Source organism: Ovis aries, chromosome 1 (genome assembly GCF_016772045.2).
Source record: "Ovis aries strain OAR_USU_Benz2616 breed Rambouillet chromosome 1, ARS-UI_Ramb_v3.0, whole genome shotgun sequence".
Lineage (NCBI taxonomy): Eukaryota > Metazoa > Chordata > Mammalia > Artiodactyla > Bovidae > Ovis > Ovis aries.
Genome location: NC_056054.1, coordinates 52,359,495 through 52,387,313, shown reverse-complemented (window position 1 = coordinate 52,387,313; position 27,819 = coordinate 52,359,495). Strand labels below are relative to the sequence as shown.

General features: G+C 41.9%; 1 protein-coding gene across 3 annotated transcripts in view; it reads right to left on the bottom strand.

Annotated features, from left to right (window-relative positions):
* ST6GALNAC3 (ST6 N-acetylgalactosaminide alpha-2,6-sialyltransferase 3) overlaps window positions 1–27,459 on the bottom strand; it is a 635,179-nt gene extending 607,720 nt beyond the window's left edge. For 2 of the 3 annotated variants that reach the window (XM_012174000.3, XM_060410903.1), the window contains exon 1: window positions 27,321–27,459. In XM_012174000.3, coding sequence (XP_012029390.1) covers window positions 27,321–27,338 — 18 coding nt within the window. In that variant the 5' untranslated portion in view covers window positions 27,339–27,459. Of the gene's footprint in view, window positions 1–66; window positions 27,297–27,320 lie in introns of those variants that run through there. The other variant, XM_060410895.1, reaches the window with a different exon arrangement.
* Between the last annotated feature and the right edge of the window lie 360 nt (window positions 27,460–27,819).

The window sequence follows — 27,819 nt, the reverse complement described above, 5'->3', positions numbered from 1 at the left end:
GGACTGAGTTGCTATTTCCTTCTCCAGGGGATCTTGTCCACTCAAGAATCAAACCACATCTCCTACCTTGGCAGGCAGATTCTTCATCACTGAAACACCAGGGAAGTACTTTCTATGTATGCTGCTGCTGCTGCTGCTAAGTCACTTCAGATGTGTCTGACTCTGCACGACCCCATAGACGGCAGCCCACCAGGCTCCCCTGTCCCTGGGATTCTCAAGGCAAGAACACTGGAGTGGGTTGCCATTTCCTTCTCCAATGCATGAAAGTGAAAAGTGAAAGTGAAGTCGCTCAGTCGTTTCCGACTCTTAACGACCTCATGGACTTCAGCCTATCAGGCTCCTCCATACATGGGATTTTCCAGGCAAGAGTACCTGAGTGGGGTGCCATTGCCTTCTCCACTTTCTATGTATAGAAAGATGCAGAAGGCTGGGCTCATGGAAATCATTCCTTTCATATGCAGCCTCAGTTATCTGGGGCCAGCTTGCTGTGTTTTCCTGCCCTGAGTTTCCTCAGGCTGCCCTGCTGGGGAATGGCTGCAGTTGTTGATGGCCTGATGGTAGACATCCTGTTTCCATCCTCAAGTTCCTTCTGGGTACACCTTCAGGGGTGGCTGTAATGTGATGGCTTGATGATTGTGACATCCTTTGTTTACTGATATGGCAGGTAACATTTTTAATTAACAAAGATATTCATGTGGGCATGCTTAGTTGCTCAGTCATGTCCAACTCTTTGCAACCCCCTGGACTGTAGCCAACCAGGCTCCTCTGTCCATGGGATTCTCCAGGCAAGAATACTGGAGTGGGTTGCCATGCCCTCTTCCAGGGAATCTTCCCAACCCAAGGATCGAACCCATATCTCTTATTTCTCCTGCACTGGCAGGTCAGTTCTTTACCACTAGTGCCACCTGGGAAGCCCCACAAAGACATTCACTTTGTGATAAGTCATTAGCTTAGTTTATTGTTTTGTGTACTTTTCATAGTGTGCACTATCTTTCACAGTAAAGAAAACATTAAACAAGAAAAAAAAGATTTTGGGGAGTGAAAGACCCAACAGCCAATTAGAGGCAAAAACTATAGCATTCACTGTATTATCCAACAGGCGGATTTTCCACATTAATATTCCAAGTCATTAAAGAAATGGCCTTTGGAGACTATTTTCTAATCCCCCAAAGCAGTAAAATAAATGCAATAAGCTGCTGAAAGACAGGAAGCCTAACAATCCAGTGCCAGGACTGTTTTTTTCTTTTCCCTTAAGAGGCCTTGCCAGGTTCACAAGCTGAGTATTTTTAGCCAGAAGTTAAAGTTTAAGCTTTATCCTGCTTCTCTAAAAACAAAATATTAGCTGCCATTCAAAAGAAATTAATGCTTGCATCCACCTCATTTCAAGAGAAAATTGTTTCTTTCCATCTCCGCATAACTTGATACACGTCTGCACGAGTCAGGTGGTGGGGAGGGCCCCTCTGTTATCAGCACAGGTAAATGTTTCCTAGGTAACCGAGCCCTCTCCCAGCAGTGCCAGCTCCTTCAATCTGTCTGGGCTGAGTTCACCAGGCAGTGTTGGCACTAACCCAGCTCGCTCATGACGGGATGAACAGTTAGAAAATTCAACCCAATCTCCCTTGGCTGTTCATGTTTTGATTCATTTGTCCAAATGTTAGAAGGGCATGTCTGAGGGCACTCTAACAAAGGCTGCACCATATTTATGAGACATCCAATTTCATTCCACCTTGAGGGGAGAAAAAGATTGGAGATGCGGGGAGGAGGGACAACCAAGAGAAGAGGAAGGAAAGTATATCAATACCTCTTACACTCTGTGTCCTACTCTTCTAACACTCAACACTGAATCACTAACTCCTGTTTTTTCAGGGATAAAAAATAATAATATTTACCATTTAACACCTGCTGTGTGTCAAGCACTTCATGTCCAATATCTCACTTATTCTTCTTCACAATAGTCTTTATAAGTAGGCAGCTTTGTCTTCATTTTCCAAAAGGAAACTGCAGCTCAGAGAGGTTAAGTGACATGCCCAAGGTCACACCTAGTGAGAAGTCTGACCCACTGCCTGAAGGAAACTGTTCTCAATGACTCACCCAGTCTTTGTGAAAAGCAACTAATTAACCACAGTCCACTTCTAGAACCCAGAACTCACCAGCTTTGAAATGTACATAAAGTTGCCATGAATGATACTCCTCCCAAAAGTAAAGTACCAGTAGTAAATAAAATTTCTTACACTAGGGACAATTTACACAATAAACTGTGTCTATCCAAAGTATGAGGTCTTACTTCATGTTGTTCCTGCCAACAATTATTAGTAAACCAGATATGATTTAGAGATCGAAACAAAGGTTCAGGAACATTTGCTGCCTGCTCCCAGATCCAAGGGCTGTAAATAGTAAAGTGAGGACCTAACAGACCTGAGTGCCCAGTCATCTCATGCACTAAAAATGACCAGGGAGTGTGCACACACATCACTCAAACAGGCACACGTTACCAGCAACCACATGCTAAGTCGCTTCAGTTGTGTCCGACTCTGTGAGACCCTGTAGACGGCAGCAAACCACACCCCGTCGTCCCTGGGATTCTCCAGGCAAGAACACTGGAGTGGGTTGCTATTTCCTTCTCCAATGCAGGAAACTGAAAAGTGAAAGTGAAGTCGCTCAGTCGTGTCCGACTCTTTGCGACCCCGTGGACTGCAGCCTACCAGGCTCCTCTGTCCATGGGATTTTTCCAGGCAAGAGTACTAGAGTGGGTTGCCATTGCCTTCTCCAAGCAACCACATGGAGAGTTATAATTTATGAAGAAGCCCTCAGTCCTTGTTGGCTATTGGCATTATCATCCCTAATAGTTGGGCTACAAATCCACACTCCTTAACTTACCATACAAACTTCATCAATATTTGGTCTTCACCTGCGTGTCCAAAATCACCTCTAACACTCCAGCCAGGACCAAATACTTGCAGTTCACCCTATTTTCTCCTTCATCTCCATGATTTTGTTGTTACTGTTGCCTCCGTCTAGAACACTCTCTCACTTCTCCACCTGGATAGTTCCCCTGAGCTTCCTATACTTTTAACTTTGTCAACTGCTTTCCTGGGACTCCTGTGGCTGATGCCTGCCTCTGTTGTAGCCCCAGGTACCCTAAGGTAACTATGCAAAGTCACTCTTTTTTCCATCTTCAAACCCTGGTGTCTCATTGGCCTCTACTTCTTCACAGAAAGTTTTCAAGAAATGTTGAGAGGGGAATTCAGGTAGTCTCAGGGTCTAGGCATAGATCATGGAGGCACAATTTTTACCAAACTGATAGACATCCTCTTCTGTCTTTCTCTATTTCCCTTTAAAGCAGTCCACGAAAGGCTAAAAAGTAGCTTCTCATAAAACAGTCCATAAAACTATATGGGGTAATTAAGTGTTGCCAGTCCACAGAGCACCGCATGCAGATAAGCAATGCTGAGGGATGGCTTGCCTTTCATATACACCAGGGCTTTCTTTTTCTTTTCTTTTCTGCTGTCCAAGGAAAACTATTAATACAAAACAAATATGTCACAGTAATTCCACGCTACTCCTATTTATTTTTAGTCTATGATTTTTTCACTATGGCAAGGATGTACAATTCTTGCCATATCTTCAGATCTTCCTTACTGCTCTTCTACAAACCTAACTGGGAAATTGTATGTATCAGACACTCAGCCCAACAAAGTTTAAATCCAAAGAATTCAACAACGATGAATCAAACCACCCTCCTCTGAAGACAGTCCCAAAGAAAAAGCTGGTTGAGGGGGGACCTTGCTTTACAAATATGAGATATGGGAAACTAGACAATGTAAATGGAATCATGTCAGCTTAAGGCCAGGCAGTCTGGGTTTGAATGCCAACTCTGCCACTGACCTTGGACAGTGACCTTGGACAGCTCACCTAGGCAGAAGCAACAGTATAATTTGAAGGACCCTGAGCAAAATTAAAATGTGAAGCCCTTTGTTCAAAATTATGAAGAATTTTTAGACAGCAATTAAAGAGCATTAAATCAAGTGTGGGCCCTTCTAGCATGAGGCTTTGTGATCATACATGTCACATGCCATGAAGCTGTTCCTTCATCTAGCTTCCATGTGTCTCAGTTTCCTCTTCTGGAAAATTGACACAATAATAGCACCCACCTCACAGAGTTGTTGTGAGGATCAAATTAGAAATCCCATAGAAGAAAAAAGTGCTTATAAGACAACCTAATATATCAACAAATATCAGCTTTTGCCATTGTTACTTTTTTCAGTCAAGTTATAAACCATAATAACTAAGGTATTAATATTCAGTACATTGAATATTATTTGAAATTAATATGAATAGTGAATTCAATATTAATATTCTTTACCAAGGGATTAACTAATCCTTGAAATAGCAGATTTCTTTATTTAACTCTGATTGAGTTTACAAGACTGATGCCTCCAATATTTATTAGGCAAAACAAAGAACCTCTAATCAGAGAAATGAACCCAAGACAGAAAGATCGGCTTTAGACAAAATGGCTTGAAAGACATTTTTATTTACAATCTATAGTAAAGGAGATCTCCCTATGTTCCTCCCTACATCCTGATCTGTCTAAAGGACAACCTTACATCTTGGACAGGGCTGGGGTTAAGAGCATGGATTTTGGAGTTAGAACCGTGTTGGAGTCCCTGGTCCTAGATCCACTAACTCTTCGACCTCAAGCAATTTCTCTAAATCCACATTTCCTCATCATCAGCACAAATTCACATGGAGACTACAAAACAGAATCACAGATATACTGAAGCTTTCACTGACACATATACATATGTGGAGCTTATTTTGATGTCTGGAGCTCAGTGTGTGTGTGTCATTCACTCAGTTCAGTCAGTTCAGTTCAGTCACTCAGTTCAGTTCAGTTCAGTTGCTCAGTTGTGTCCAGCTCGTTGCGACCCCATGAATCGCAGCATACCAGGCCTCCCTGTCCATCACCAACACCCGGAGTTCACTCAGATTCATGTCCACTGAGTCAGTGATGCCAGCCAGCCATCTCATCCTCTGTCGTCCCCTTCTCCTCCTGCCCCCAATCCCTCCCAGCATCAGAGTCTTTTCCAATGAGTCAACCCTTCCCATGAGGTGGCCAAAGTACTGGAGTTTCAGCTTTAACATCATTCCTTCCAAAGAAATCCCAGGGCTGATCTCCTTCAGAATGGACTGGTTGGATCTCCTTGCAGTCCAAGGGACTCTCAAGAGTCTTCTCCAACACCACAGTTTAAAAGCATCAATTCTTCAGTGCTCAGCCTTCTTCACAGTCCAACTCTCACATCCATACATGACTACTGGAACAACCATAGCCTTGACTAGACAGATCTTAGTCAGCAAAGTAATGCCCCTGCTTTTGAATATGCTATCTAGGTTGGTCATAACTTTTCTTCCAAGGAGTAAGCATCTTTTAATTTCATGGCTGCAATCACCATCTGCAGTGATTTTGGAGCCCAAAAAAAGAAAGTCTGACACTGTTTCCACTGTTTCCCATCTATTTCCCATGAAGTGATGGGACCGAATGCCATGATCTTCATTTTCTGAATGCTGAGCTTTAAGCCAACTTTTTCACTCTCCTCTTTCACTTTCATCAAGAGGCTTTTTAGTTCTTCTTCACTTTCTGCCATAAGGGTGGTGTCATCTGCATATCTGAGGTGATTGATATTTCTCCCGGCAACTCAGTTGTATCCAAATCTTTGTGAAGCCATGGACCGTCAGGTTCCTCTGTCCATGGAATTCTCCAGGCAAGAAGACTGGAGTGGGTTGCCATTTCCTTCTCTAGGGGTCCTTCCCACCCAGGGATGAAACCTGGGTTTCCTGCATTGCAGGCAAATTCTTTACCATCTAAGCCACCAGGGAAGACCCTGGAGCTCAGTATTACTATGTAAACAAGGTGCTTCAAAGGCAGTAATATGAAACCACATTCTAAGGCAGGTTCAGGAAACAGCAGACATTTAATGGGCAATGGGCCAGAAGTACCTCACTCATCCAAAATTACAGTTTAAGATTACAAGCACTCATTGTTCACCAGTATCAGAAAGAAGCTGAACTGTACATCAACGCCCTAAGCGCTCAAAAGAATCAATGCTCTAAGGGCTCTAAGTTCAGTTCAGTTTAGTTCAGTTTATCAGTCGTCTCCGACTCTTTGCAACTCCATGGACTGCAGCACGTCAGGCTTCCCTGTCCATCACCAACTCCTGGAGTTTACTCAAAATCATATCCACTGAGTTGGCAATGCCATCCAACCATCACATCCTCTGTCGTCCCCTTATCCTCGCACTTTCAATCTTTCCCAACATCAGGGTCTTTACAAATGAGTCAGTTCTTCACATCAGGTGGCCAAAGTATTAGACTTTCAGCTTCAGCATCAGTCCTTCCATGAATATTCAGGACTGATTTCCTTTAGGATTGACTGGTTGGATCTCCTTGCAGTCCAAGGGACTCTCAGGAGTCTTCTCCAACACCTCAGTTCAATACCATTAATTCTTCAGCGCTCAGCTTTCGTTATAGTCGAACTCAAACATCTATACATGACCACTGGAAAAACCATAGCTTTGACTAGACGGACCTTTGTTGGCAAAGTAATGTCTCTGCTTTTTAATATGTTGTCTAGGTTGGTCTTAAGTTTTCTTCCAAGGAGTAAGCATCTTTTAATTTCATGGCTGCAGTCACCATCTGCAGTGATTTTGGAGCCCAAAAAAATAATGTCCACCACTGTTTCCACTGTTTCCCCATCTATTTGTCATGAAGTGATGGGACCAGATGCCATGATCTTAGTTTTCTGAATATTGAGCTTTAAGCCAACTTTTTCACTCTTCTTTTTCACTTTCATCAAGAGGCTCTTAAGTTCTTCTTCACTTTCTGCCATAAGGGTGGTGTCATCTGCATATCTGAGGCGATTGATATTTCTCCAGCAATCTTGATTCCAGTTTGTGCTTCATCTAGCCCAGCGTTTCTCATGATGTACTCTGCATATAAGGTAAATAAGCAGGGTGACAATATACAGCCTTGATATACTCCTTTTTGGAATCAGTTTGTTGTTCCATGTCCAGCTCTAACTGTTGTTTCCTGACCCGCACACAGATTTCTCAAGAGGCAGGTTAGGTGGTCTGCTATTCCCATCTCTTTCAGAATTTTCCAAAGTTTGTGGTGATCCACACAGTCAAAGGCTTTGGCATAGTCAATAAAGCAGAAATAAATGTTTTTCTGGAACTCTCTTGCTTTTTTGATGATCCAACAGATGTTGGCATTTGATCTCTGGTTCCTCTGCCTTTTCTAAAACCAGCTTGAACATCTGGAAGTTCACAGTTCACGTACTGCTGAAACCTGGCTTGGAGAATTTTGAGCATTACTTTACTAGCATGTGAGATGAGTGCAATTGTGCAGAGTTTGAGCATTCATTGGCATTGCCTTTCTTTGGGATTAGAACGAAAACTGACCTTTTCCAGTTCTGTGGCCACTGCTGAGTTTTCCAAATTTGCTGGCATATTGAGTGCAGCATTTTCACAGCATCATCTTTTAGGATTTGAAATAGCTCAACTGGATTTCCATCACATCCACTAGCTTTGTTCGTAGTGATGCTTTCTAAGGCCCACTTGACTTCACATTCCAGGATGTCTGGCTCCAGGTGAGTGATCACACCATTGTGACTCTCTGGGTCATGAAGATCTTTTTTGTATAGTTCTTCTGTGTATTCTTGCCACCTCTTCTTAATATCTTCTGTTTCTAAAGGTTCTAAAGGCTCTGCTTGTTTAACTTATATGCAGAGTACATCATGTGAAATGCCAGGCTGGATGAAGCATAGCTGGAATCAAAATTCACAGGAGAAATATCAATAACCTCAGATATGCAGAAGATATCACTCTTATGGCAGAAAGCGATGAAAAACTAAAGAGCATCTTGATGAAAGTGAAAGAAGAAAGTGAAAAAGCTGGCTTAAAACTCAATGTTGAAAAAACTATTATCATGGCATCTGGTCCCATCACTTCATGGAAAATAGATGGGGAAACAGTGGAAACAGTGGCTGACTTCATTTTGGGGGCTCCAAAATCACTGTAGATGGTGATTGTAGCCATGAAATTGAAAGACGTTTTCTCCTTGGAATAAAAGATATGACCAACCTAGACAGCATATTAAAAGGCAGAGACATTACTTTGCCAACAAAGGTCTGTCTAATCAAAGCTATGGTTTTTCCAGTAGTCATGTATAGATGTGAGAGTTGGACGATAAAGAAAGGTGAGCACCGAAGAACTAATGGTATTGAACTGAGGTGTTGGAGAAGACTCTTGAGAGTCCCTTGGACTGCAAGGAGATCCAACCAGTCAATCCTAAAGGAAATCAGTCCTGAATCTTCATTGGAAGGACTGATGCTAAAGCTGAAGCTCCAATACTTTGGCCATCTGATGTGAAAAACTGACTCGTTGGAAAAGACCCTGATGCTGGGAAATGTTGAAGGCAGGAGGATAAGCAGATGACAGAGGATGAGATGGTTGGATGGCATCACTGACTCAATGAACATGAATCTGAGCAAGCTCTAGAAGTTGGAGATGGACAGGGAAGCCTGCAGTGCCACAGTCCATGGGGTCGCAAAGAGTCGAACACAACTGAGCAACTGAACTGAACTGAAAACTTATGACTGCCCAGGCTAAATAAAGATTTCAGCAGCTTCATTTGCCAATAATATTTTAGTTTTATTAGCACTTTAAAATGGACTGGTGTATTTGCTTATCCGAAGTTTAAAGATTGTCCAGATGCCACACTCTCTTTAAAGCATGAACACACAGAATGGATCCTGGTCTAGCTCCTTGACTTTAGGGAACATGTATCTTAAATGTAACTGATTGTAAAAAATATGTAACTGATTGTACCACACCCAGGGACAAAAATGACACTGCCAAATTTTATCTTACACCCTTCTAGTAGAAAATTCTGGCTGTGTAATCATTAAGACCACCATATTTGGAACAAACAATGTCAAATGTCAATAATGCTTCAATGGACACAGAGGTCTGCACCTCTTTTCAAATTAGTATTTTCATTTCCTATGGATAAATACCCAGACATGGATCACTGGATCATACGGTACTTTTTTAAATTTTTTGAGGAAGAACCATACTATGTTTCACAGTGGCTGCAGTGCATAAGGGTTTTTTTCCCCTGTCCTTGCCAACATTTGTGATTTCTTATCTCTTTGATAAGAGCCATTCTAATAGGTATGAGGTGATACCTTATGACTGTTTTGATTTCCCTCATGATTAGTGATGTTGAGCACATTTCCATGTACCTGTTGGCTGTTTACACATCTTTTTTGGAAAAATATTCAGATCTTCTGCCCATTTTTTAATTGAATTGTTTGTTTTTGTTTGCTGTGCTATTGAGTTGAACGAGTTCTTTACACATTTTGGGTACTAACCAATCAGACAGATGATTTGTAAATATTTTCTCCCAGAATATGACCAGTCAGGCAAGGAAATAAAATCATCTTATGTGCATTTTTTAAAGTTTCTTCTAGCTGCTATGCAAAGATCTGATTCCAGAGTGATAAGTGAAGAAGAGGAGACAGCTGGTGGGATGCCCAGATGAGTACAATGTAGCCATCCCAGCTAGTTTGCCTGATAATACTCACGCTTATTCATCAAGATTCTGTTCAAATATCTGCTCAGCTTAGGGCTCAATTGAGCTAAGAGTTTTAAATAAATGTCTGCCAAAGTGTAAACTAGTTTAAAAGTTCTTCCAATCAAAAAATTATTTTGGAATTCCTTGACTTTTTCTATTCAGTTTAACTCAGATCAAAATTATTTTCAAAAGCTCCTTCAAAGTGTGGTTATGTTTCGTCAAAAGTCCTATATGATTCTCTCCTCTAGAGGTAGGAAAGCCAAGAGTTAAAAGCAGAGCATTCTGAGTCACACAAATCTGAATTTAATCCCTTCACTTCACTACTTGGGAGGTTTACTCAGCTTTCCTGGGCCTGTTTCTCCATCTGTAAAATGGGAATACAAAACACCTCTAACAGATGCTGGGAAGTTTCCCCCCACATAATGTAAGGTGATTAGCTCAGTGCCTGTCATGCGGCAGGTGCTCTGTAAATAACAACTGCTGCCAGGACAATATTACTGTCCTTCCAAGGCAGGGCTGGAAGACTGTTGCTACATAATGACCCACAGGGCAGAATGACCCAACATCCTCCTTAACAGCAATAGTGTCAACTGAATATGAGTCAGCTCTACCACACAGAGTTTAAACAACCCAAGATAATGTCCAAATCTAAGACATTATCCTTCATTAAACAGCAAGTTCAACAACCTGAACAACCGATAATTTATTTGTATAAAATGTTTAGTTTAATTCTGTTATTGGCTTTTTCTTATTTCATGGATAAAACTCCAGGCTCTGCTATAAACAAGCACACTTACATCTTTGGCACATTTTTATTTCCAGCATTCTATTTGAAATTCTGCCTGTGCAAACATGGTAGCAAAATCATAATTGGGACAAGTAATTTCCAAATATGAAGAACAATGACCAGAGTCATTTCAAGGACTTGAAGTATTCTAAAATAAGACAATAAAATATTCTCTCTGACTCAATATCTCTACCACATTTAATGATCTATTTAAATCCCATTAGTTTCCCCATTTCTAAAGGATAAAAGTCCACACTACTTGATAGGACCAACATGACCACTCATGATCTGATCAACTATATCATTTCCTCCGGCTCCCAAAACCAACTTAGTGACAGTCATCCACAACTTTTCACTCTTCCCCAAAATGACCTATTCCTTCATGCCACCATATCTTTGCACCTACAATTCTTTTTTGCCTGATAGTAATTCTTTAAATCATTCATTTCTTTTCTTGATTATACTATGCTAGATGCTAGGCATACAGTGATAAACAAAATAACCATGATTTCTGTCCTTTCAGTCTTTCAACTGACAGGTAAACAAACAAATATGCATGCATTCATATATTAAGAAAATGTTAAACAGACAATAAATAGGGAAGCATAACAGGGAATATCATGAAGTTATATTTCATTGTTATAAATCAGCAAAGGCCTGTCCAAAGCAGTAAACTTTAACTAAGGGCATGAAAGGTAGGAAGAAATAGCCTCAAGGAGAACCTGGACCCAAAGTATGGCAGGCAGGGGGATAACAGCTCAAAGGTTCTGAAGCAGAGGAACTTGGCATGGTCCAAGAACTGGATGGAATGAAAATAATCAGGGGTCCAAGATGCAGATGATTTCTCAAAAATACGCAGGAGCAAGGTCATGCACACTTGTGAGCCTTGGAAAGGAGTTGTTATCCAAAGTGAAATGGAAAGCCACCAAAAAGTTTAGAAAAGGAAACTGACATGACCTGATTTACTTTTTAAAAACCACTTTGGTTTCCCTGTGGAGTTATTCCAGGAAACAGGTGAAGAAGGGAAGGACAGGGAGACCAGTCAAGAGGAAAAATTGCCTGGCATCCCTCGTCTAGTCAGAATGACAGTCTGTCTCATGCTCACTTAGAAATTCCACCTCCACTTGGAAACTAATGCCACCAGGTCTGACTTGATCGAGTGGTTCTTCTAAATGTATCTGAATCAAAATTCTTCAAAGGCATAAAATAAAACACCTCAAGAATTTATTTTTTAGTTTAGTTTATCCAATCAATAATCAAGAAAGTCTTTAAAAATCTCCACAAGCTCCTTTGAAGTGGGTTGATTTTATATTGGAATGGATTTCAATAGTCCTAAGTGATTCTCTGCATTAGGAGGTAGAACATCAAAGTGCAGGGCGGGGGTCGAGGGGTGGGAGGCAGAGAGATCTGTAGTCTTGTGCACGCTTGGTACATATACAGACACCAGAGCCAAACTGCCTGGGTTCAGTTCTCACTACTGCCGAAAGTAGTTTGGTGACCTTACCTAACCACTCTGTGCCTTGGTTTCCTTATCTGAAAAACAGGAATTAAATGACTCAATAAGTGTAAAGTGCTGAGAACAGTGCCTGGCCCTTACTGCATATAGCAAATGCTAATTAATACAAATGATTATAAAATAATATGCTCACACAAATTTTACACCCACTAGCCAAAGAACCTGGGGCAAAGAACTAAAGTTTTCTGCAAGCATCAGTGTTTCCTCCCAGGTAAAACAGATGTGATAATAATAGTATTTTTCTAATAGGACTTCTGAATATTAAAGGAAACCATATATATGCCTTAAACACAGTGTCTACCATCAAGTGCCCAGAAAATGCATACTGATGTTATCTTATTCATTAGGTTACTAAATCATTGTGGGCAAGTTTCAAATAGGTTTGCCCATATATGACTATCGGAATATTATCTTTGACCAAACTCCTGAATTCAAATTCTACCTTCTCCTTTAATAAGGGTACAATCTTGGGGAGGTCACTTAGCTTAAGCAAACCTCTCCAACCTTCAGTTTCCTCATCTATATGGGAAATGTACAATAGTAGCTATCTTATGAGCTTGAAAGGATTAAATGAGATGATACAAAGCTATAAAGCCCCAACACAGTAACTGTAAGCACTCAGTAAAGCTGACTCATTGGAAAAGACCCTGATGCAGGGAAAGACAAGGCAGAAGGAAAAGGGGATGACAGAAGATAAGATGGTTGGATGGCATCACCAACTCAATGGAGTTTGAGTGAACTCCAGGAGATGGTGAAGGACAGGGAAGCCTGGCATGCTGCAGTCCATGGGGTCACAAAGAGTCGGACATGACTTAGTAACTGAACAACAACAATGGTAGATTATTGTTACAGTTACTATTATTCATACAGGCCATAATTTCGAAAGAAATTAAAATCTTCAGCTTCTGTTTTATCTTCATTCCCTTTGCCCCTCCTCTTACTCATAATACTTGACTTCTCTCTAACTGCTTGGTAATCAACTTCCTCTTCATGGAAGAAAAGAGGGGTGGGGAAAGGTCAAACACAGACCCCCTTAACCTATACAAATCTGGAAAAATATACAGTGAATTACAATTGTTCCAACACAGAACTCTAGAGTGGTATTTGGTTCAGATGTCATTTCTTTAAGTAAAATTTGAATATCAAGGTACAAAATGGATGAGAAGAAAACAAACCCCAATTTACCAATAAGTTAGAAGTCACGTGTAGAAATCTTGGCTCAGCTCAAGTCATCAACCAGGTTGCTATGGTTAAACAGCAAGCAGAATTAAATAAATATTAAACCTGCCAAGGAGCAAATAATTAAGTGACATAAATCAGGGTATGAGAGAAAGAGATTTTCTAACTCCCAACTGAAAGAATGTAAAGAATAACTAAGAAAACATCGTAAGGTGTCGTTGGTTCAGGTACCTGTTACTGCTGGAGAATGAATTTTCTTCAAGAACTAGGGAGAAAGAAAGGAGGACAAGGTGGAGAAAGTCAGCAATAAAAGGGCAAAGTAGTAGTAAAGTCAGCCTCTAGGCCATGGCAAAGGTGTGTGGGATGGCATCCATCGGCTGCCATCAATGCCACACCACTGATTCTACACCAGGAGCCCCAGGGGCTCAGTGGTAAAGGATCTGACAGCAATACAGGAGATGCAGGAGGTGAGGGTTTGATCCCTTGGAGGGGAAGATCCCCTGGAGGAGGAAATGGCAACCCACTTCCATATTCTTGCCTGGAAAATGCCATGGACAGAGGAGCCTGGTGGACTATGGTCCATGAGATCACAAAGAGTTGGACACGACAGCAATTGAGCACACACAGAAAAGACTTAGGTTTCCCAGAGAAGAATTCCTATTGGAATGGGTTTTACCTTGGGAACTTACTCTGCAAGATATTTCATTTGCTTGGCAACAGAGTTCCATAAGGCTTCCCTTGTAGAGCAAAGATTTACAAGGCTAAGATAATGGTTCTTTAGACATAGCCAGCTGAACTCAGGTTCTGCCATCCACAAGTTCCTGCATCCCCAAGTTTGGCCATTTCCAGTTTCTGCCATCTGTGGCTTCTGCTCATCCCAGTTCTGCTCTCCACCAAATTACAGAAAGTTTCCAAAAGCAAAACCTTGGATCTGCCTTGTGCTGGCAACTATTTCCATTGTATTTACAACTTTTTACATAAAATGTACATTGTATTAGTGTAAGTATTCAAAGATTGGGCTTCCCTGGTGCCTCAGAAGGTAAAGAATCTGCCAGCAATGCAGGAGACCTGGGTTCAATCCCTGGGTAGGGAAGATCCCCTGGAGAAGGGAACGGCTACCCACTCCAGTATGCTTGCCTGGAGAATTCCACTGACAGAGGACCCTGGCAGGCTATAGTCCCAAAGAGTCAGACAAGACTGAGTGACTATCACACAATGAAAGATGACTTAAAGCATGTGGATGGACATGCCTAGGTCATATACAAATACGATGCTATTTTATATAAGGGACTTGAGCATCCTCAGATTTTGGTATCACCATGGGTGTTGGAACCAATCCCCAGGAGACAGATGGATACCTGGATATAGATGGATACCTGGATACGAGCTGTACTTGATAATGATCTCTTTAACACCTGTACTGGGGACAGGCTAGGAGGCCAAAGATGAAAGCAGAAAAATCAGAAAAATGGGCTCCACAATAAATAAAGGCACATAAGTGGAGATCCAGGAGAAAGCAAACATTTAGAGATTTATTTTATTTTTTATGCCAATATAAGCCTATAAGAGATTAACTCAGCAGTTTCCAATGCTTTTTGTTACTTATTAAAGTCCCAAACAAGGCTATGAATCATGAACATGGAAAAAAACAAAAGCTATCATCTTTCACCAGGCTTCATTTTTCCCATTCCTAATTCTAAAATAATGACTTTTTAAATATGAGACTAAGTCAATAATTAAGAAAGTGAACTCCAGCACTAACCCATTAACTTCCACTACCAAAGCCAGGACAATCTGACTACAGAAGCTGTTTCCTACACCCCCAGGTCTTCTTGTTAGCCGCAGAGAAACGAGGGTCACAATGTGAGAAAGGGCTTGACATACAATCAGCAGGAACCAAATTCCCGGTTTCTAAGTCTTCATAAACTGATTTTGAAACTGATTTGAAAGAAACAGAGTTTCTAGAAATGCAAGAGGCATGGCACCAATGACAGATTCATTTCGGACCCAGTCCCTTGCTACGAGACACAGAGGCACAAGCATTTCAACATTCATGATGGCCTGAGTCCCACAGCATCAGAAAGCTTGGAGTTTAATGAGAACAATGTAGGCAGAAATCAAACAATCGCAATGACTGAAAAGGCCATTAGAATGCACTTGACTTAAATTTGTAGTTGAGGGCTTCCCTGATGGCTCAGATGGTAAAGAATCTGCCTGCCAAAGCAGGAGACCCAGGTTCAAACCTTGGGACAGGAAGATCCTCTAAAAAAGGGAATGGCAACCCACTCCAGTTTTCTCGCCTGGAGAATTCCATGGACAGTGGATCCTGGTGAGCTACAGTCCATAGGGTTACAGAGTCAGACACAACTAAGTGACTAACACACACACAGCTTTGAAGCCATTCATAACTCAGCAGCAATTTATTGAGCAGGATGTAGTATGATAGGGCTAACTGAAGTATGATTGGCATCAAGCAGCAGCACCTGGAAGCTTGTTAGAAATGCAGATTCTTAGATGCCAGTCCAGAACTACGGAATCATAGACTCTGGGGGTGGGGCTTAGAAACCTCTGGTGTAAAAAGCCCTTCATGAGGTCCTGTAGTTCAAGCTGAGCAGCAGTGGTCAGCTTATCTGTGAGAAGCAATGGACTTAGGGATCAAGCTTTGGAGTCTGAATCAAAGTCCCACTATGTGACTTTGGGGAGTTACTTATCCTCTCTGGGTTTTAGTTTCCTCTTTCACATGGAGTTCTTGGCTTCATAGTCACTAAATAACCCTGATATTCATGATGTGAGGCCCAGGTGTGAGTACCCTGATTGCCCCTGACCCTGGCTCTTACAGTAAGAACTCAACAGTTCAGCGTAGGCACATATTACCTGTAAAGAGAAGGACAGTGAATATTTAAGGCTTTGCAAGCCACAGAGCCTACATGTCAGCTTTCTCAAGTCTGCCATTACAGCATAAAAGCACACTAAGACACTAAGACATGAATAAATATGGCTATATTCCAGTAAAACTTTATTCTGGGACATCGATATTGGAATTTCTTAACATTTTCACATCATTAAATCTTCTTCTTTTGATTGTTTTCAACCATTTTAGAACACAAAACCCATTCTGAACTTGCATACTACATATAAACAGGCACCAGGCTGGATCTGACCCAAGGGCTATTAGTTTGCAGACCTTGGTCTAGGGTTCTTGCATTAACAAAGTTGTTACGCGATACGAACTAGAGTTTCGTCATCTGTTGGATGAAAGAAATAATACCCATCCTGTAATCTTGCTGTGGGATAATAAATATCTGTAAAATATCTGGCGGGCTGTCTGCCAGAGAGAAGGTACTCAACAAATGGCACCTGCTGTCTTTATGACAATGAAACATTCTCCGCATGAAAAAATGCTAACACTCTATGATTCAGGAAATCTAGGCAGAGCCGGGCAGGAATACAACTCAGTGCAGGCAAGCAAAACTGCGCTGCAGGTTTACAAAGTGATTTATTCTAAGTACCACCAGACATACACCTATTAGCATATTGCTGAATTTATAGACACAAATAAACAGTCAAAAAATAAGCAAATTGTACAAAGGAACTCCAATCACCTTACTCTCTTGACTTAAAAGAAGACTTGTGGTTTACTCTGTAGGTCTAAATTGCTGCCATATGTGTACCGCCCTCCTGGAGCAAAGGAACTATTCAAATAAAAGTGCATGAAGTCTGTCCCTGACCTCAAAGCCTTCAGGAGTTCACCCTACCTCACTAAGACCAAAGCAGCACTCTCCTGGGAGAATTCACAGCTGCTCAACATCTGGGGGGCCAATCAGGCTCAGGATATGAAAAAGCTTAGGACTCCATTTCAGATGAAATTTTAAGGGCTCATCAAAGGCTTAAATGCATCTTTGGAGCAACTTAGACATGTGAATCTACTTTTTCAACTGAACATTTTATAAAATCTAAATAGAGTCAAGTATTGAAGACGGAATTCATAGGGCCTGGACTCCATCTTAGGCCTGTTCATGCTGATCATGCTCGGCCACCTTTCCAATGGACTCTGAACTCTGTGTTTAGTGCCTATGAAAACAACAGAAGGATAAGACCCCCTCCAGACAGGGGAACCTCCAAGATCGTATGTTGGTTACTCATCGCCTGAGAGAAAACATACCCTAATCACCCCTTCCTCCAGACAGGCCATAAATTTTTCTGTATTAATCAGAGTGTAACCTCAGGTTTATTGATTATTGGCTAATTGTTTGACTGTTTGAGCACATGAGCACACAGCACGTGAATGATGGGGTTATCGGGATTGTATTTTCCTTGGTTTATGTAAGTCTCAAGGAATTTGGAGTGGTGGGTTCAGACACATACACATGGAGTATAAAAGATTTTCACAAATGCTGGTCGGGGTCCTTGGCTAAGAGGAGACTCTGCCCTGGGCCCGCCAGTGTAATAAACTGCACTCTACTATCTGCATTGTCCTGAGTGAGTTTGTTTCCCAGAACTCGTGAAACTTTGTCATCCAAATTGAAATATGCTGCAATGACAAAATATACACAGACATGAAGACTTATAAAACAAGTTAAATAGCTTATTTATAAATTGATATTGACTCCAAATTAACATTAACATGTTTTGAATACTTGGGGTTAAACAAAACATATTATTAAATAAATTCTGCCTACTTCTTTTCACTTTCTTTTTAATGTGGCTCTTACAAATAAAAAATTACCTAAGTGGCCTGCATTATATTTTTACTGGACAGTACTGCTGCAAAATATTAAATAAAGGTATTATTGTCATTACTCAAACTCATCACAAAACTGGAATCAGACTTGGAGTCTGTGTTAGCATGGTCTTTTTCCTGTCCACACCCTAGAGAACAGCTCTTCTTTCTTGGTTACCCTTTTCCCTGATTGATAAGGCAAACCTTCACAGAGAGAGACTTTCTCATCTATTTCTTCAAAGTCAGGCACACCGTTGGGGCCAAGAGCACCAAACAACTATACCGGGAATCGCAGCCCTGCTCTCTGCAGATGTGCACTCCTATTGTCCGAAGGAGGGGAAGTGTCTAAGGACAGTCATTTGCTCGTTCCGATCCTTAAAATCTAAGATGAGCACCACATGCACAGTATAAGCCCACATTACAACCCACTCCCAATGCAGGACACATACATTTTACTTCCAGTTTCCTTGTGATCGTGATCTTTCAAAGCAAGATGCAAATAGAGTTTTCAAAACTGACCGAACCTTTTATTTTGTGTCTGGTAAACACACAGGTAATAAATTCCCTAGGAAACAGATCTGAACGTTAGACAGAAGTCCCTTCCAGAAAAGGATCTTACATACAAGGGTTTTCAAACCTCAATACATATTAAGATATGATTGAATAAATGTGAGTGCCCATTTACTATGTGTATGTAGAGACACGTATTTTTTACACAAACACTAGAATGACTTAGGACAAGGACTCTCTTTTCCTGGCCCCTGAGCGATCTCTTTAGGAGTTAACTGTTTCCAGTCTCCCGAATACCAGAAGTTGTGAGCCCCCACCCCTCCACATCTCACAGGAAATGAGACAGAGGCCTGGAGATGTGGGATGTGGACAAAGGGCTCTCTGAAAATATTACCTACCCTGAGGCTGCTGTTTATTGAAGTCTCTGGATGCCCTAGGCCAAGATCTCTGATTTAGTGACTTTAAATCAAGTTAAAATCAGAACCAGAGAGTACTTTTAATTCTCCAGCTGAGGAAGAAAGAAAACAATAGTGAAATCACAGATAATCTCTTCACCGCATCTGAGTCCTTTTCTTTACCCTCCTGCTGACAAACCTTGACAAAGCTGCTAACAGGGAAAGGAATGAACCAATTTGAGGCTTAGCTCCTCTGACTTTTCCAGGCTCTGGTGGGAGTGCTAATTGGCACTGAAACGCATAAAAGGTGTAGATCAGAGTGGCCAGGGACCAACAGGATCTGGCTAATCCATAAACTGAATAATGAGCCTTTTAATAACCAGGAGCTAAACTGCAGCTTTCTGTAATGGGATCCTGATAACACTTGTTTAAATCTACTCTGTTCAATTAGAAAAATGCCTTCCTCCACTTTTTGCTGAATCCAGAAAACAGAGGACTCATCCCATCTCCAACCCTCGGGGATAAGTATGTGTTAAATTTTTACAAACAGATAAAAATTTTTCTCCTGGGGAGGAGATACCATAGCTTTTCCCAGACCTCTGACGGAAAGCTTAATGCATTCCCTCTGCTTTCCTCAAATCTAAACTCTTCTTTCCCCTACTAGTCCCCAAGATAGGTTTCCTTGATTCAAGCTGTTATCTAATTATTAATAATACTAATAATCATTTGCCTATGTGTACAGCACATTCTACTTTTCAAAGTACATTCACGAGCTTTATCTCTTTTAGATTCCAACACCACCCCAGGGGGGATCTTGGTTGGGAAGCCTGAAGCTTATACAATCTGTGGTTCTCTTTAAGAAAATGAATATAATATTATAAATACAAAAATGCCAGAACTTCTTCAGAGCCTTGGGTGGGGTCAGGGGGGTGGGGTGGGGTGCAGATCCTGAAGCTTGGCCAGCAGTAAATCCAACTCGATTACTCCTCTGCTAACTCCCACCTTCAAAGGGACATAGGAGTTTCTCAGGAAAGTGGGGGTGTGTGATCATGCAACTTGCTCAGGGTCAAAAGGCTATTAATCTTTTAGAGGCAGTGTTAGAACCTTATTTCCACACCTCTCTGTGGCCCCTCTATATCCTCTAGTTCCTCTGTCACAAAGGAAACTCTGAGGAAGGGATAACTAAAAATAACACAGCTAAAAATGAGTCCCATCAGGAGTATGTTAGGAGGCTGTGTAGATTCAGAGGATGGTGAAATAAACTCAAAGCCCCTGTGAACATTCACCAAATTGGCCCTGAAGGTAAAATACACATTACATCACCAACCAGAGCCAAGTTCAACCCCACCTTCACCACTTACTAACCACAGGACCTGGGGCAAGCTAATTAGCTTCTCAGAACTTCAGTATCCCAGGTATTAAACCGCATCTCCTGTGTCTCCTGCATTGGCAGGCAGATTCTCTACTACTGAGCCACCTGGAAAGCCCAGTAAAAGTTTACGTGAGATGATATATGAAAAGCAGGCAGCCCAGGACCCAACCTGAACACACTCTAGGTGTTCAGTAAAGAACAACTGTTATTGCTGCTGTTGTTCTCAATTCATCCAAAGAGCAAAGTTTTACATAAGCAACTCATTCCCCAAAGTAAGCTGATGGAAGTTGCAAAAGCACCTGCTCAGACACCATAAGCCTAAAAATGAGGCTGGGCAATTACGGAGACTTCAGCATCCCTTGGGAAGCAGAAAGAAATGTCATAAAGCAGATTTATTAAACAAAGTGCCTTGTCTATTCTATGTGCTGGGGTTATCCTAGAGTTTCAGGATTACAACCTGTGTACCTGTGACATTTCTGTGGCTGTCCAGTCTCAGTGAAGCCATATTATTTTCTTTTGATATCTCATAGTTTGAGAAACACAAATTATGGTTGCGAATGCTGGAGTTTGTTTTTTGTTTTTTGCTTTTGCTTTTTTCGTTTCTTTTAACCCAGAGAATCAAAATGATCGTAACACTACATAAGTCACTCCTATACTTTCCTCTTTCTCCTTCCAAGTCCATTTCTCTGTTCTCCCTCCCTCCAGATTTCAGACTGGCTCCAGAGTTTTATATGAGAAGCAGTCACAGATCTAAAAGAAACAGAACTGAGAAGCAACTTAAGAAGAAAACTAATTGATAAACTACAATCTACTTGCTTATATTAGAGTGAAAAATCCACGCTATATCTAAAAAGAATTCAGCTATTCCTAAAAGAGGCCAACTTAGACTGTTGTCTATAATTAGCATGTCAAAAAAAATTATATCGTTTACACAGTCACTATCTTGTTATTGCTGTTGTTCTGTCACTAAGTCGCGTCCAACTCTTTCACGACCCCATGGACTGTAGCCCACCAGGCTCTTCTGTCCATGGAATTTCCCAGGCAAAAATACCAGAGGGGGTTGTCATTTCCTTCTGCAGGAGATCTTCCCAACCCAGGGACAGAATCTGTGTCTCCTGCATTGGCACGTGGATTATTTACCACTGAGCACCTGGGAAGCCCATTCAACATTCAGGAATCTCTTTACTAAGAGTCAGACTAGTTGTTATGGATATCAAGTTGAATAAGACAAGACCTTTCTTGCCTCCAAGATTCAATTACATAACTACCAACACCACCACCCATATACCCTAGGTATTCCTTTCTTTTCACTGAGTCTATAGTCTTACTTACAGCAAGAACAGTATTCATTTACTATACAGTCCATGGAACTCTTCAGGCCAGAATACTGGAGTGGGTAGCCTTTCCCTTCTCCAGGGAGTCTTCCCAACCCAGGGATCGAACCCAGCGATCTCCCACATTGCAGGCGGATTCTTTACCAGTTGAGCCACAAAGGTAGCCTAAGAATACTGGGGTGGGTAGCCTATCCCTTCTCCAGCGGATCTTCCTGACCAGGAACCAAACTAGGGTCTCCTGCATTGCAGACAGATTATTTACCAACTGAGCTATCAGGGAAGCCCTCAATATGCTTAGGAAACATTAGCTGATCAACCTACTAAAGTCCCTGGGCTTTATGAATTCATAGTAAAACAAAAGAGTTGAGCATATAAACAGCTAATTTACACTACAGGGTAATACTTGTCCACTACGGAGACAAAAACCAAGCCGTGGGGCCACAAAGGAAGTCTGCTGAGCCAGAGGAAGGAGGGCTTGACTGCAAATGTGATGCTGAAATAGGAGTTGAAAGATAAGTTGAACTCTGTCAGAGCAGGAAAAGTGATAGCAGAGAGAATTTCCTGCAGAGAAAACAGCCTGTACGATAACAACTAATAGCAAATACTTATCAAGGACTTATTATGTGTCAGGTCATATGCTATAGAAGTTAGCTCATTTATTCCTCATAACCTTAAGAAGTAGGCACTATTTCTGCTCCCATTTCACAGATGAGGAAACTGAGGCTTAGAGATTTCACTGCTGGAATAGGTTGGTCTGACATCAGAGACCAGGCTTTTGCCATTTCCTTCTCCAGGGGATTTTCCCAACCCAGGGATCAAACCCCAGGTCTCCCATATTGCGGGTAGACGCTTTACCATCTGAGCCACCAAGGAAGCCCCTTCAATCCCTATACTATACTACAAAGGCACAGAACCATGAAAGGAGGTATATCTGAAGATTTGGAATTCATCTAGATAAGTATCTAGATCATGGGTAAGGGAGTAGTAGGCAGTGAGGCCATATATGCAGGCAGGGGCCAGATTCAGAAGGAACCTGAATGTCAAGCTAAATAGCTGGGCTTATCTTGCAGGGGCTGGGGAGCCAAGACAAGCATTTAAGCCTACAAATGGCTTGATGAGCACTGTGCTTCAGCACAGTACTCTGAGAGTGATGTGGAAGATGGGAGAGTTTATAAGGAGCCCGAAGGAAAGGAGGCTATTTCAAAACACAGACCAAATATGAGGCTCTGGACAAGACGGAGGTGACAGGGATGGAGAATAATCTGCAGAGTTGAGAGATCTTCCTGAGATAGAATTGATGCTGCATGGTGAAGGATTAGGTCTCGAGCAGCGGGGGAAGAGTAAATGAGAAGACACCAAGCCCATACATAACTGGATATCAACACGCATCAAATTTGCCATCAATCAAGATCAAGGTAGGGACTTCCCTGGTGGTACAGTGGTTAAGACTCTGAGCTTCCATTCCACTGCAGGAGGTATGTGTTCAACCCCTGGTCAGGGAATTAAGATCCTGCATGCCTCACAGCAGGGCCCTCCAAAAACAGATCAAGGTCATACAAGGATAGGTGACAGGTAAAGAAGGTAACAGCAGCTTAGTCATATACCTATTGTGCTATTGTCTAACTGCTTCAAGTTCCTAAGTCTCAGCAACCTGGCAAAACCATAATCTTTCCCAAGGCAGAAAGAAGTGTCCTGTGTCCACATGTCCACTCAGTGTACATTTCAGCACAGAATCCAAAAGAAGACGCTTAATACAACTCACTAAATATATGTTAAACATCAAAGGTATACATGATACTGTTCTCAAAAAGTAACTGCTGGCCAAAGATAGAAATCATTAAAGAAAATATGAATAGGTTTTCATTATAGCAAATACTAATATGTAATTTATAAGATATTAATACTTATACTAATCTTATAATTTATAAGTCGCTCAGTCGTGTCTGACTCTTTGCGACCCCATGGACTGTAGCCTACCAGGCTCCTCTGTCCATGGGATTTTCCAGGCAATAGTCCTGGAGTAGATTGCCATTTCCTTCTCCAGGGGATCTTCCCAACCCAGGGATCGAACCCAGGTCTCCCACATTGTAGACAGACGCTTTACCATCTGAGCCACCAGGGAAGTCTAATTTATAAGAGAAGAAAATCAAATGACTTTTATAAATTTAAAAGTTTTACTTTACTAATAACCAAATAAGTACTAAGTAAATATCTTTCTTGTCTACCAAATTTCAAAGACTTTTAAAACACCCTATGGAAAGAGAGTGGCCCTTTATTTGCTCGTTCACAATGGCCTAGCTCCCCAGAAGAGCTGCCTAACCAGGAGCATGGCAAGAAATGAACCTACTAAGACTTGAGGCTGTTTTTTACTACAGTAAACTAGCGTATTCTAACTAATGTGAAGATATTCCCATTTAACCTGCAGAATAACCCATTGAGGAATGCAAGATCATCTCCATTTCAGAAACTGAGGCAATGAAATCAAGAAACTTATTAGCGGTTGCACAAATAATAAGTGGTGGAGCCATAAACAAAACCCACATATTTCTTTAAAGTCCATGCAGTGTGGAGTAAGTATATATTCCACAATAAAATGATTATTGAGGTAGGTAATCATTATTCCATTATGAGAACCAGCTTTACACATGGGCAGAATGGGCCCTTACTATGCATAAAACCTAATCTGTATGGGATAATCTGTATGGCACCCAAAGACCACCATTTACTGCCACAGTATAGGCTCCTCCTCTTAGCTAGTCAAGGATTCCTATTTAGGGTCACTATTTAGGCAATAGTGAAGTCGCTCAGTCGTGTCCGACTCTTTGCGACCTGTGGACTGTAGCCCACCAAACTCCTCCGTCCATGGGATTCTCCAGGCAAGAATACTGGAGTGGGTTGCCATTTCCTTCTCCAGGGGATCTTCCTGACCCAGGGATCGAACCCAGGTCTCCCACATTGTAGGCAGACGCTTTAACCTCTGAGCCACCAGGGAAGTCCTATTTAGGCAATAATGATAGGTTAATCAACCTCTTTGTATCTCAGTTTTCTCATATGTAAAAATGGAAAAGAAGATCTACCTCTAAACTCTGTTGAGAACTATGTTTTGCCCATGGAATAAAGTTGACCCTGCCTCAAAAGTTATCCTTCTAAAACACAAGCTTCATCACACTACATCATATTCAATCTTCAAATTACAGTTCAAATCATATATGAGTGAGAAGTCCATCCTGACTGTCCAATTAGAGGGTTCATTGCTTTCTCTCTTCATGCTTCTGTTATGCCTTCCACAGACCTATTACTCTTCACATTGTAACATAAACATTCATTTACTTCTCTATCCCCCTTACTATACTGGAAGCCAATTGAGAATGGAGTCAATGGCTTATACATTTTGTGATACCAACAGCAAGCCTAGGGCCAGTATATGGCAGAAAATATTTCATCAAAAGCAACAAAAACAGTATATCATCTTACCCTCACAAAACCCTGTCAGGTATTCTACAACTTGGGCAAACTGATGTTCCAAGTTGCAGTGACTGTTTAATATATGCAGGAGATCAAGCTTGCATGGAATCTAGGTGTATGGACTGTCCACTGCACCACACATGGCCCTTCAAAGACAAGGAGAAAAGGTCAACCATAGGCCATCAAGACCATCGTTGCACAATGGTACTTTGTTTCTCAAAGGTGGTAAGGATTCTGAATGGTTTTAGAGCAACTTAGAAAGTCATCACATGGGAACACAGTTAAAATATAAAGAAGGCTGGCAGATCTGAATCTAAGTCCAGGCTCACCCTGCCCTTAACCCTGTTCCCCTGGGTAAATCTCTTAAACTCAGGAGCCTCAGCTTCCTCATCTGTAAAATGAGGTTTTAAACAATGATACATACTCACCTTGCAGGGCTTGACATAAAAATAAGTTATATGAAATGAGCTGAGGATATAGTAAAGGTTAATTAAATTGTAGTTATTATTATTTATGAGGGAAACTAGCACATACTGAATGCCCGTTCCACAAAGTATTTTTCACATCTTATATTATTTCATCCCCACAGCAACCCTGTGGAATATTACAACCTTGTGGTGCTGTTACTTTAATCTTATATTGTGGAAACTGAGACTCAGAGATGTTTTAAGTGACTTGTCCAAGGTCACACAGGTAGCATCTGACAGAGCCTGAGTTCAGACCAAGGTCTTTCTGAGTCCAAAGCCTTTGCTCTTTGCAGTTTACCTGTCTGCACTCCAGCTTGGTTCAGTGGAGAAAAAACAAGGAGCAATCAGATATGTCCCAAGGTCTGAGCAATCAGATATGTCCCAAATGTCTGAGGTCAATGTGAGGGGTTGGAAAGGCAAAGTTGGATCAGATTCATCTGTAGCTTGAGATGTTTTAAAAATGTTTGGAACATATGCAAGATGAGATAGGGGAGAAATCAAAAGGGAAAAAGACAGCCAACAATAAATGTCACACTCAGCTTCCCTTTAGGCTAATAACCCAATAAATAGTAGAGATGACTCATATTCATATTTCAGTCCTTGTGCTAGAAGTCTCCAAGGTAAAAATCCCACATTGCAGTACAAATGTAAATAATAAAAATGTATTATTTGATCTTGCTACCACTACGTCCCAGATAATGTTCCGAAATCAAACAAAGGAAGTTCAGAGAAATCACAGGAAATATCTCATCTCCTTTACAATAAGAAATGGAAACAAACTCTACTAGGTTAGTCTCTTATTTGCATCATTAACACCAAGGCATGTTGGAAGAGGATTCAGGTAACTAATATAGCAGTAGATGGCTTCAAATCACCCCTCAGAAAAACAAACGCTCCTACACACACACACACATTGATTTCTGGTGTTTTTCCTCTGTCACACAGCTTCCCCAAACTTGGAACGAGTAGGCCTTTACACTCTCCAGTCAAGGCCCAGGAAACTTTCATGCTGTGAATGTTTTTGACTCATATACAGTCAGGAGTCAGGTTAGGCACCAATAGAAACAATAGTGCAGAACAATGAACAAACAAACAAATTGAATGAAAAAATAAACAAAATTCCCTGTGGCATAAAAAGTTCTCAAGTGAGGCACTCAAACCAAGCCCTCCCACCTGATGCTACAAGGCTGTGAACCTGGAAAGATGTTCACTGCAGGCAAAGAACACACGTGGAGAAAGAAAACTCAACAAAGAAGGGGCGCCTGAGCAGACTCTGAGAGGGAGTGAAAGCATTTTATCTGTTTGTGAGCAAAAGAAAGGTTCAACTGTTTAAATTTTTTAGCCAAAGTTAGGCTTGAAATTCTCTACTAATAAATACATCCTCTTGTGAACTTTTCCAAAGTGGAACTTTGGGCACAGAGTTAGCTGATCTCACAGAAAACTCATTCCTAAGGGACTACCTGTAAACTCAGAAGTTTCTGTCTTCATATGATCAAATGTGAGGCAGAACTCCCTCTGCTCACTCTCATCCCATTCAAAAGCGCTCTACTCCTCAGCACCAATAATCCGTGGCCAGCCTTTGCTCTACTGTGCGTGGCTTCAGAAAGGCCTCAGGCATCGGGGCCGCGGGATTCGCTGAAGCACCCCTCCCCTCCCTGCCATCCCTATTATTCGGCACACAGCCCTTCTCTCCCCTGGAGCCAACCGTCTGCAGTTCCTTCAATGCAGGCGCGAGCAGGCAGGAATGGTGGGAAGAGAAACCGTGCCAGCTACATGTTTCTGAATCTCCCTCCATATGCATTTGCCAAAGGAACAAAAAGAAAATCAACGCCAGGAAAAGACAACTGAGATGAGGATGCGGTGGGACCGCGGTTGACTCCGCGCCTCTGAGCAGCAAGAGGCTGGCCAACCACGCGTCCGAGCCATAGATGCGATTCGTTACCTTCAGGATGCAGGCCATGGCGCTCCGCCGGCCCTCCTGCCACCGAGCAGCGGGCGCGCCTGGGTCAGGGGCAGTCCCGGCGACAGGCTGGAGGCTGGTACCGCTGCAGGACCGCTCCAGCCCACATTCCCGCAGATCCAAATAAGGGGACCGCGGTGAGAGCTGCGCGGGCACAGGCCCCGCCCCTTGGGTCGTGGGCCCGCCCCCGGTCCCGTCCACTGGCTAGCGGCCTGCGAGGCCCCGCCCCCAGATCACGTGCCATCCCTGGCGCCTGCGGCTGCCTCTTGGTACTTGCTACTTTTTCTTTTCTGTTTTTTTTTCTGTAAACTTCTGTCTGTTCATCGTATATAATGTCGCTCAGCAGCAGGCTGGGAGCTCAGATGGGTCCCGCTGGGGAGAGAAAGTGGCCTTTTCTTCTCGATTCGGTCTTCGCTAACAGATCAGAGAACTCATAGCAGACCCTTCGCACTTTTAAAGAAGTTTAGTGGGTTTGGAATCA